We start from the raw sequence: 11,517 nt of genomic DNA, 5'->3' as shown, positions 1-11,517 counted from the left end.
GGCACAAAGCACAGAGAAAGATTACGGCTAAAAAACGTCACAACAGTCATTGGAACGTCTTAAACCACCCGCTATGACAGGCGCCCCCCATCCCTTATCCCCCCTTCTGCCGCGCCACAAAGACGGGCCAAGATGTGTGCGTGCGTGCGTGCGTGCGTGCGTGCGTGCGTGCGTGCGTGCGCGCGTGTGTTACACTATACTCGTGAGGGCCAATTTACTTTGTTTCCAGAGATAAATAATATTGTAAAAATATAGGTTTCCACCCGACAGACGAGATATGATACGATATATATATATATATAATTGTTTTTTTAATTTTCATTTTAATTTTTTTATTTACTACCTTGGCTTACTGGCAGCGTGCCTTCCATAAGAAATTTGGTGGTGATCGGTTCAGTGGTTTGCGAGATTAGACACAGGCGCACACGCTCGCGCAGACGGTTGTATGTGTACACGTCTGCGCACTCACACTAGCTCAAGCATGCATCACGTTGATGCACACATCAATGTCTGTGATGTTTCTTTACCGTACGGAGAGAGAGAGAGGGAGAGAGAGTGATGAATTAATAATCAGAGAAGCAGAGAGACGAGGCTGGCATGACAAGAATTCACTGTGGAGAGACGTCGGCGGTATGTAGCGGAGGTGCTACAGTATTTCACATAAATATAAACCCCCGTTAATTAACCTTTTATGCACTTTATATAATATTCTTTCACTTCTTTCCTTCACGTGGCCCCCCACTCCTCCCCTCTCTGCTTCTTCCTGTACTCTACTCACAAACCCCCTACTGTGTGCTATATCTTTTTATTAATTAGCTGTTTTTAAACCTCTTTGAGGTCCCTATTTTGACCATGTCATCATTACAGGAAACATAAAAAAAATTAGGTTTTCCATATATTATTTTCAGATCTAGGTCTTATTTTCACTAGTCGTCGATTCACAAAGTATAAGGCATATATGTGGTTAAGCACCCAAAAGGTCGAAACATTGTGCCAGTAATAAATATTGAGGATCCTCTCCATAATGCAGCTTTTCATCCATGTCAAATAGTTTGTCCATGCGAAGCGCACATATCCCACCATCACACGGGGACACTGCGAGTGACCCTGCGAGTGGGAGCATGTCATATTTGTCTCCACCAGGCCGAAGGCATGGGGAGAGAATATATTTTGCACTCCGTGCGTGTGTGTGTGTCCGTGTGGCCGTCCGTCTGTGTACAGCTAATCTCCGGCACCGTTAACCCGGTCGATGCCAAATTTTGCACACACACTCGCCACCAGGAGGCCGACTTTTGAAAAACACATTTTTGGATATCACTCCTTCAGATTCTGTCCAAACATCCTGCAAATCGTTACACACTATCTCTATAGTCATGTGTTCAAGCCGGATCTGTCCGATATTTCATATTCCATCCAAATTGGCTAACATTGGCTTTCAAAGTTTGCACGATTGGCCCGGTTTGAACAAAAAGCCTCAAATCATGAACGCAGCGTGCAATTTACGTGAAATCTTTCACGGACTTTCCTACTAGGCTGAGGAATATATCCCACCCTTTTCACATTGGCCTGTTATAGCGCCACCAACAGGTCAATTTTTGCAAAACACATTTTTGGAACAAAATGCCTCAAATCATCCAATTGCCATCCAAGGCGTAAGAATAAATGGCACCCTTTTTCACATTGGCCTATTATAGCGCCACCAGGAGGCCACAACCTGAGGGACCTGTTCCCCGAGGGGAACTTTATCTAGTTTGTATTCATTTTGTCACCTTCTCCCTCCGTCCCACCCCTCTAGGTCCTGAAGAACCTCCCCCGTATCGAGGGGCGTCCCGGCGCCTCGCTCCCCGACTTGGACTTCAAGGCCCTGGAAGAGGGTCTTCGCGCGGCGCACGGTGATGACATCACCCCCGAGGACGTGATGTCAGCGGCCATGTACCCCAAGGTGTTCCAGGAGTTCAAGGAATTCACCGGTGAGTGGGTGGATTCAAGCATTCAAGGAGAAACATTTATGGCTCACCGTAACCCCCGTAAATAACTTTTTCCATCCACGGCATTACATTGTTACCGTACTTTATAGCACCTTATGTCATATTAACGGTGCGTAAATATTAGGGGTGTAACAATACATTTTAACAGCGATACGATACGTATCACGATACATGGTTGACGATACGATACATGGAGGATATTGGTTCATTATGGTGATACGATACGATACGATTCAATGATTCAAAATCGATACAGTAACTATTTAAAATACATTGACATTATTTTAAACTAAGTAATTCAACCCCTCTTTTTCTTTTTTCTTCTAAAAATTGCTAAATACCATGCACAAAAATGTAGTATTATTAATACAATCGATTATTTGCATAGCAAAACGATTCGATACCGATTATTTCCATTGCAAAACGATACGATACATATAGTCAATGTTGCTGTTTTAATTTCGATATACTTCGATACTTGACATTTTTCGATGCAGTTACTATATCGTTACACCCCTAGTAAATATGTAAGTACATGTATGTCCCCCTAAGATACAGCATGTTACAAAGGAAAACTTGGAGAGAATATTTTTTTCCATTAGGACAGACTAAAAATACCTTTAATACTTTGGAGAACAATCACCAACAATAGCCAATCTACAGCTATAGGCTGATAAAGAACACAACGAGTACGGTTTGACTCAGGTCTTTTTTTAGAGGGTCTACATGTTTAAACTGAAGTGACATTGATATACATCCCAAATATTATCAAAGTATTCTGAGCAGCGTTGAGCAGCGAGACACATGGCCAATGCATTTCCGGGGGTCCCCAGCCAAAAACGTTGAGAACCCCTTTAGTCGACAAAATCAACACTGCTGGTTAGGGGTGTACCGATATAGTAACTGCATCGAAAAATCGATTTTAATTTCAAGAATCAAAGTATATCGAAATTAAAACGGAAACATTGACTTTATGTATCGTATCGTATCGCAATGGAAATAATCGGTATTGAATCGTTTTGCTATGCAATTAATCGATTGTATCAATACTACATTTGTGTGCATGGTATTTAGCATTTTATTTGAAGAAAAATTAAAAAGAGCGGGTTAATTACTTAATTTAAAATAATGTCAATGTATTTTAAATAGTTACTGTATCGATTTCAAATCATTGAATCGTATCGTATCGTATCACCATAATGAACCAATATCCTCCATGTATCGTATCGTCAACCATGTATCGTGATACGTATCGTATTGCTGTTACAATGTATCGTTACAGCCCTACTGCTGGTGGTTGAAATGCACAGCCACGACCACATGCTGTTACGCTGTTAACCGCACGCTGTTATGCTGGAAATACTTTGCCTTTAATGACATGCTCAAAATAGGGACGGCAAGATGAAATGGCTAATTTAGCCAGTAGTAAGTCAAGTAGTCACTTCTTTGATCTGAGGGAGGTTCATTTGTCCTCATTCTCAATTCTCACAAGCTTGTGATGTGCACAGCTACATTGACATGAAAAGAAAATCTGATATTAATGTATATCCTTTTCACAATCTATGTCAAAGTATTGAAGTAATGAACATCTTCATCACAGCATTCCACCGGTCACATTAAGTACTCTTCCTCATCACTATTTCTCTTTGTTAACCCATTCAGAACGGGAACCCCTTTTGGTGTTTTAAGCATTATGTTATACTTTAGCTATTGAAAAATAGCAGATCTACAAGCTCATAGCGCGGCACCGAGTCCCGCGCTACGAGCTTGTAGGTCTGCTATTTATTTATTTTTTCAGATGGGGGTCGGTGGCCAATTACATATAATTGTTGGGGTCCTTAACATGAAATATGGAGAACCATTGATACAGAAACACGAGGTATTTCAGAAAACTATCAGAATTTAGAAGACATATTAGAAGACACATATAATTTTGATGTCAGGCCTAAATGGGTTTGAATGGATGAATGAGGGGAATGACATCACAACAGTCAAGTATACATTATATACTAGTGTATATTGGATACTGGTCAACATCAAAGCAGTTGACAGTGCTTCTCAGATTGCCCAGGTGGGCTCCAGCTGAGGTTGATACAAGTTATTCAAACTAAAAGTTCATATTGACCATTGCAATATGAACGTTTCTTTTAATATACAGTATGATACATCCACAGAGCTTTAAAAAGGGGTGGAATAAAAATAGTAAAGGAGTCAAAAGGAGTATGAATATGAAATGATATAATTTTAATAATTTTGTCTGGTCCAGAATTGTCTTGTTTCAGAAATCTTGAATGGCACTAAATATTTTCAGATGGGGGTCCGCGGCCAAATATTTATATTCATTTTGGGGTCCTTGACATGAAAACGTTTGAGCTCCACTGGTCTATTGCATCTTTAAAGCACTCAAACTTTGGTTGAGGTTTTGCTTGTGCATTTAATAGTAGGCCTACCTGCATTACTTTAGTAGTACCTTACCATGACGTAACTCCAAATATTAATAATATCTTCAATAGTTGCTCTGCATATTATGGTCGGCAGAATCTGCTTTGCTTTGGTTTTGTGTGCTAAAAGTGTGACTCTGAGACTTGCGTCGCCGTGTAAAGTAAGTCAAAAGGGAGAATATATTGGACTAATGTTTAATCTACAGAGCAACCATTGGGGATAATCATGATAGCAAGGTAACTACACAAGCCTTGTGCTTTAAAGTCTGAGCCACAGAAAGGAATATTTAGCAGATGGCTGCCAGGACAGGTGTTTACCTGTTATCCTAGTGCCTTGAAGCACTAAATTGTTTTTCTCTGCACTCTAAGTTTACGTGACCATTTACTCCTTGTTTGTCGACAAGGGTTCATGGAATTTACTCTGATCATCTACTTTGGAGTAATGCCTAATGCCTAAATTCTCATTCTCTGTCTGTCTGTCTCTCTCTCTCTCTCTCTCTCTCCAGCTAACTTTGGTCCAGTGGACTGCCTCAACACCAGGCTGTTCCTGGACGGACCCAAGATTGCTGAGGAGTTTGAGGTAAGGTGTTCAGACGTCAAGCATTTACATATGCACTGTACAGTAGAATAGGACGTTATTATTTTGCTCCTATCTCTGGAGGAATGGCGATAACACTGCAGATCTGTAGGCTACTCTAATTATCTTGATACTGACTAAAGATTATACAGGTGTCTAAGAAATACAAGATACAGTAGTATACAATACTTTGTACAGTCACGTTTCCAAGGACAAGCGTAGTGTTTAAAAGGCCACTGCAGGGCAACAACCATCTCATCATGACTCCACTGGCTTTCCTTTATCATTTCACTGTTTCATCTCCGTAACTCTGTCTGCCACAAGGTGGCAGCAGAGTGTAGGTAAGCCTTGCCAGGGCTATTTCCCGGCCTGGAGGCCACCATTGTAAAGATCGGCTAATATCAGCAGTAGCTCACACTGTTTACCTTTCGCCAGAAACGTTAACATGTCGTGAGTGATGTGATGCAAAATCACAAATCACATCCTAACCTTGGATGGATGAACAAAACCACAGACAGCGCTCGTAGTTTCATTAGATCCTATATGACTGGAGCTCTATGGTCCTGGTGCTGGGGGTGACGGAGGTGTTGCCTAGCAACCGGGCCAATGTTAAAACTAAATGAAAACTAAGCTATGAAGACTAAATATATTGACAATTTCGTCAACAAATAAAAACTAGACTAAAATGTTAGGAAGGGACTAGTGGACAAGAGATCCAAGTAATTTCAACGTGTCGCACTGCAACGTGTTGTGAGCTTGTACAGTAGATAAAGTGTAAAATCAGCCATTATGACGGCATCAAGATCCGCCAAAATACATGTTAGTCGACTAAATCAACTGTATATTTAGTCGACTAAAATCTTATGACATTTAGTCGACAAAAATTTGACTGAGGACATTCCAGGTGACTAAAATGTGACTAACACTAAATGAAAACTATTCAGAATCAAGAGTCAACACTGGCTTTAAGGATACTTTGCTTGTCTAATCACGCTGTCCCCGAGGCTTGTTATTTATTGATTCTCTCTGTGACACACACACACACACACACACACACACACGCTGTGACGGAAATGACATTTCAAAGTTCCCGAAGGCCGCCGTGTTTAATTAGTCTTTGGAGTTGAGTTCGGAAAACAGCTGGGAGGTAATTGATTTTACAATTCCGAGGGAGTTGAATGACAGCGATAAGACAAGACTTGCTGCAACAAATAAACAATGAGCGATAGTCTATCCAGAAATACTACGGCTTAGAGGAATTGGTACGGTTCAGTAGTCTTTGATCGATTGTCCTGATTTTGATTTGTCCTGACGCACGCAACTGGCTGTTGTTGTTTGTCATGTTCTTCAGTGTTGTTCTTACTTATAGGCCAGTCAATCTAATATTTGACCCAAAATAAATTGCAATAGTAATCATTCACAAGATCTAGGTCAATTGAAGCCTATTTTTTGATACTACGCTTAACGCCATTGCCGTAGATCAATGGAAATTGCGCTTTTATAGAGCATTCGATCGATCAAGCCATAATGCTACTTACGTTAGCATCAGGTACCTAGCTGTTGTTGTCACAAGACTCCGTCGCCCATCTTAGATCATCGGCACCATAATAATCCATTCTATCCGTTTCTTTCAATCGCCTGTATCTCCTGTTCCTTGTCCCAGATGGCATTTTTGGTCAAAACAACGTTTCTTTGATGGCACAGAGCCGGCGATGAGGAGCCCTCCAGTGCCCCGGTATAGACCCATTTTGTAAACTACAGTTGAACGAGACCTGTTAAACTTACTAGGATAATACTACTTCCGGTAGTCTGGAAATGTGGCTTTTCAAAATAAGAGCTCGACTGGGAAAAATGCTGACGTGAATTAGATCCTAATTTTTCAATAAATGCTAGCGGGCTAAGTGTGAAATACAAAACCAAATCAAGGTTCAAGGTTCAAGGTGAGGGGCCCTCTTCATACATCATCTCATTCCGGCCAATCACAATTTGCATCCTCACCTTCGTCTTCAATGTTTGTTTTTACACAAACACTCAAAACTGGCCATTCATTGTCAATGGCATTCAATGTTTGTGTTAGGACAATGTTTGTGTTTACATAATCCCTCAAAGCTGGACATAGGAGGGGATAGTGCCCCTCAAAAAGTGTAGATTTATAAGATCATAAGGGATAGGCATTCTCTCTTTAAAAAAAAAAAAAGTTTTATCCCACAATTGTGTAACCCATTTTTGTGTAACCCAGTGTCAATTATCTAATGTAATCCTGGACGCTACACTTCCACTGCCAACCTGGGGGGCAGCATTCTCTATAAACTGGAAACATTTTGGACATAGTGACAGAGAGAGATTAGAAAGCTGGTCTCTAAACTACCTCCCCCTGGCCAGCCGGTGCGCCTGATGGAGGGGAAAGGAACTGGTCGGAATAACGCTACGTCCGGCCAGGGAAATTTCCCCCTGTCAGGTGAAAAGAAGCAGCTTGGACTCCTCATGCATAGAAGGAGGCATGAGGTCAGTCCGCTGCCCCCCCAGGTTGGCAGAGGAAGTGTAGCGCCCAGGATTACATTAGATAATTGGCACTGGGTGAAAAAAACTGGGTTACAAAAATCGTGGGATAAAAATTATATATATATAAAAAAAAAAGAAAGAAAGCTGGGGAGAGAGAGGTGATGACGCACAGCAAAGAGCCCCGGGTCAGACACAAACCCATAGCCCTATTTATGTAGCATGTATTCCCATTAGGTGAGCCAATATAGGTCTCCCCTGTGTCGTGTGTTTTTAAGGGGCCGCCTGTGCAGTATTGACACTAGCTAAATAGACTGACTTCAGGGATCGCCATATATGGGCATAAAAGGACTATAGGACAGACATATACAGAGATAGAGATTTCCATATAATTTGAGCATAAAAAGGGACACGGGTAGACAAACCTATTGCATTACTGGGTGGAGCATGCATTCCCAACTTGACTATGCTGTTCCTGACCGCATATCGTTGGCCAGTAGACCAGTTGCCGGTTCATGAAATAAATACAGAGCTTTTGTATCAAGCAGGAAGAATGGGGACGAGGAGGTACAGTCTGCGTCCAGGGCGTGTGAACACCCCACAGAGCGAAATGGAGAAAGAATGAGAGGCGCAGAGAGAGCAGAAGATCAATACAAACCTGCAGCGCAGTGTATACTTTACTCTTTTGTACTGAGAACAACTCCAGAATATCAATGGAGGCTCAGTAACTGCCTCCGTCGTGGGGAGAAGGGGGGGGGCATACAGAGGGAGGGAGGGTGGTTGTGAGCTGAGTTGATTTCGTCGACTGATACTATGACGAAAGATGTTCGTCGGCTACCTTTTTTCACTGACGAAAACTAAATGTAAACTACATGTAAACTATAAGCTATTATGACTAAAACTATAAGACTAAATATATTGACAATTTTGTCAACAAATAAAAACTACACTAAAATGTTAGGAAGGGACTAGTGGACAAGAGATCCAGTATAAGTCATTTTTCACTTGGTTGCATGCTGAAAATAATCACAATGCATTGCGCTGCGACGCGTTGTGAGCTTGTGGATCGGCTATTTTCAGCAAGTGTAAAATCAGCCATTACGACGGCATCAAGGCCCGCCAAAATACATTTTAGTCTAAATCAACTAAATCAAGATTTGTAGATTTAGTCGACTAAAATCGTATGATATTAGTCGTGATATTTAACATTCCAGGTGACTAAAATGCGACTAAAACTAAATGAAAACTGTTCAAGAGACTATGACTAAAACAAAAATCGAAATGGGGTGTCAAAACCAACACTGGTTGTGATTGTGAGAGAGAGAGAGAGAGAAATACAGAGTGAGGTCCGAGACGACGGCAGTGAGAGAAATACTGTAGTTATTGAAGAGTGGAACAAATAATACAAAATGAAGACAAGGCAATGTACGTCCACTGCTCCTATAGCGCCGTCTCCTGATTCATACAGGGCCAGGCTCAGAGACTGACTGACGGACAGACAGGGCAATTTAACTGCCAGAAAAAGAAAATTAGTGCCAGGGGGTGGAAGAAAGAAATGGCATTGACGGAGAGGAATGCAGACGGGCCGGACGTAAATCGTGTTTCCGATGGCAAGGTGTGTGCGTGTGTGCGCGCGCGCGTGTGTGTGTGTGCGTGCGTGCGTGCATGCGTGCGTGTGCGTGCGCGTGCCCCACAGACCTGGCCAAGACGAGGCCAAAGCGGTATAAAAACAAAGTACAACACAATAACATAAAACCAACAAGTACATAAACATCTAACCTCAAACCACAAAAAAGGAAGACTTATCTTCCACCTAAATCCTACAATGAAGGGGAGAAGTACTTCTATCCTCTCTGTGTTTGTTCTCTCTGTATTCCCTACCATCTGCTGTCGATGCAGACAGAGCATTAGGTTGGAGCTCAGAGGCCGAAGACAAGCACAAACAGCATATTGAGAATGAGCGTGAGACAAATGAATTGTATAGGGAGGTACGACTAACACAGCAGTGACCCGGAGTTGATATGCATTGGGAACGTATGTAAGCTACATTTATTTAAAACATCAGAGTCACAGACCTGGCCAAGACGAGGCCAAAGCAGTAAGGACATGACAATAACAGAAATGTCCAACAAGTACATAACCAAATGAAACACAAATACAACATCTCACCTAAAACCACAAAAAGAAAGAAAGAAAGAAAGAAAGAAAGAAAGAAAGAAAGAAAGAAAGAACTACTATAAAGACTTATCTTCCACATAGCAGGTTAAATCCCACAGTGTAGACATACAGAAGACTGAAGGGGAGAAGTACATCTTCTATATCCCCTCTCTCTCTCTCTCTCTCATTCTGTTTGTTCTCTTTGTATTCCCTACCATCTCTAGGGTTATCCTTCTTCGCTGTCATTCTCTCTCTCTAGTAACCGTATGTCAGTATGTCTCTCGCCACATGCGAAGAGTGATCTGCTGTCGATGCAGAGCATTAGTTGGAGCTCACTGGCAAAACCTCAGAGGCTGAAGACATGCACTGTTGTTGGTACAACAGCAAAATCCTCCCTATGAGTGTGTTATGACAGTGCAGAATTGTACGGCTGTATTCCCATAACATTTCACAATTCATGTCTTCTTCTTTCTCTCAACTCTTATCCTAGTTTCTTTGAAGCACTAAATTGCTGTTTTTTTTGCACTCTACTTTCACAACCATTTACCCCGTCGTTTGACATTTATTTCGATGTCACACTTCCAAGTCAATTTTGAGAAGAGTGTCTGCTTAATGCTTAAATTCTCTCTCTATTGCCTTCTCTTTGGTCTTGGCCAGGGGAACACATTTATAGCATATTTACTTGGCGTTTCTAATCAACCTTCTCTTCTCTCCCCTTCCTCACTTGACCCTCCTTTCATATCATCCCCTTCCTCTGCCTTTCTTTCCCTCTCTCATTCCCTATACCACCCCCCTCCACCTCTTCTCCTCTCTCATTCCCTATACCACCCCCTCCACCTCTTCTCCTCTCTCATTCCCTATACCACCCCCTCCACCTCTTCTCTTCTCTCATTCCCTATACCACCCCCCTCCACCTCTTCTCCTCTCTCATTCCCTATACCACCCCCCTCCACCTCTTCTCCTCTCTCATTCCCTATACCACCCCCCTCCCCCTCTTCTCCTCTCTCATTCCCTATACCACCCCCCCCTCCACCTCTTCTCCTCTCTCATTCCCTATACCACCCCCTCCACCTCTTCTCTTCTCTCATTCCCTATACCACCCCCCTCCACCTCTTCTCCTCTCTCATTCCCTATACCACCCCCTCCACCTCTTCTCTTCTCTCATTCCCTATACCACCCCCCTCCACCTCTTCTCTTCTCTCATTCCCTATACCACCCCCTCCACCTCTTCTCTTCTCTCATTCCCTATACCACCCCCTCCACCTCTTCTCTTCTCTCATTCCCTATACCACCCCCCTCCACCTCTTCTCCTCTCTCATTCCCTATACCACCCCCTCCACCTCTTCTCTTCTCTCATTCCCTATACCACCCCCCTCCACCTCTTCTCTTCTCTCATTCCCTATACCACCCCCTCCACCTCTTCTCTTCTCTCATTCCCTATACCACCCCCTCCACCTCTTCTCTTCTCTCATTCCCTATACCACCCCCTCCACCTCTTCTCTTCTCTCATTCCCTATACCACCCCCTCCACCTCTTCTCCTCTCTCATTCCCTATACCACCCCCCTCCACCTCTTCTCTTCTCTCATTCCCTATACCACCCCCTCCACCTCTTATCTTCTCTCATTCCCTATACCACCCCCCTCCACCTCTTCTCTTCTCTCATTCCCTATACCACCCCCCTCCACCTCTTCTCTTCTCGCCCCAGGTGGAGATCGAGAGAGGGAAGACCCTCCACATCAAAGCGTTGGCCCTTGGAGACCTGAACAAGGCCGGTCAGAGGGAGGTGTTCTTTGAGCTCAACGGGCAGCTCAGATCCGTGCTGGTGAAAGACACCGTCGCCATGAAGGTATCGGG

At 42.9% G+C, this 11,517-nt stretch overlaps 1 protein-coding gene across 1 annotated transcript in view; it reads left to right on the top strand.

The window, feature by feature from the left end:
* pcxb (pyruvate carboxylase b) overlaps nucleotides 1-11,517 on the top strand; it is a gene marked incomplete at its 5' end in the record, with an annotated part of 155,315 nt that overhangs the window by 133,123 nt on the left and 10,675 nt on the right. The window contains 3 exons of the mRNA XM_079491305.1: nucleotides 1,796-1,970; nucleotides 4,936-5,009; nucleotides 11,369-11,509. Coding sequence (XP_079347431.1) covers nucleotides 1,796-1,970; nucleotides 4,936-5,009; nucleotides 11,369-11,509 — 390 coding nt within the window. The remainder of the gene's footprint in view (nucleotides 1-1,795; nucleotides 1,971-4,935; nucleotides 5,010-11,368; nucleotides 11,510-11,517) is intronic.

Source organism: Electrona antarctica (genome assembly GCF_951216825.1).
Source record: "Electrona antarctica genome assembly, chromosome: 21".
Taxonomy (NCBI): Eukaryota; Metazoa; Chordata; class Actinopteri; order Myctophiformes; family Myctophidae; genus Electrona; species Electrona antarctica.
Note: the sequence above shows the minus strand (reverse complement) of the source record. Positions and strands in the feature narration are given on the sequence as shown.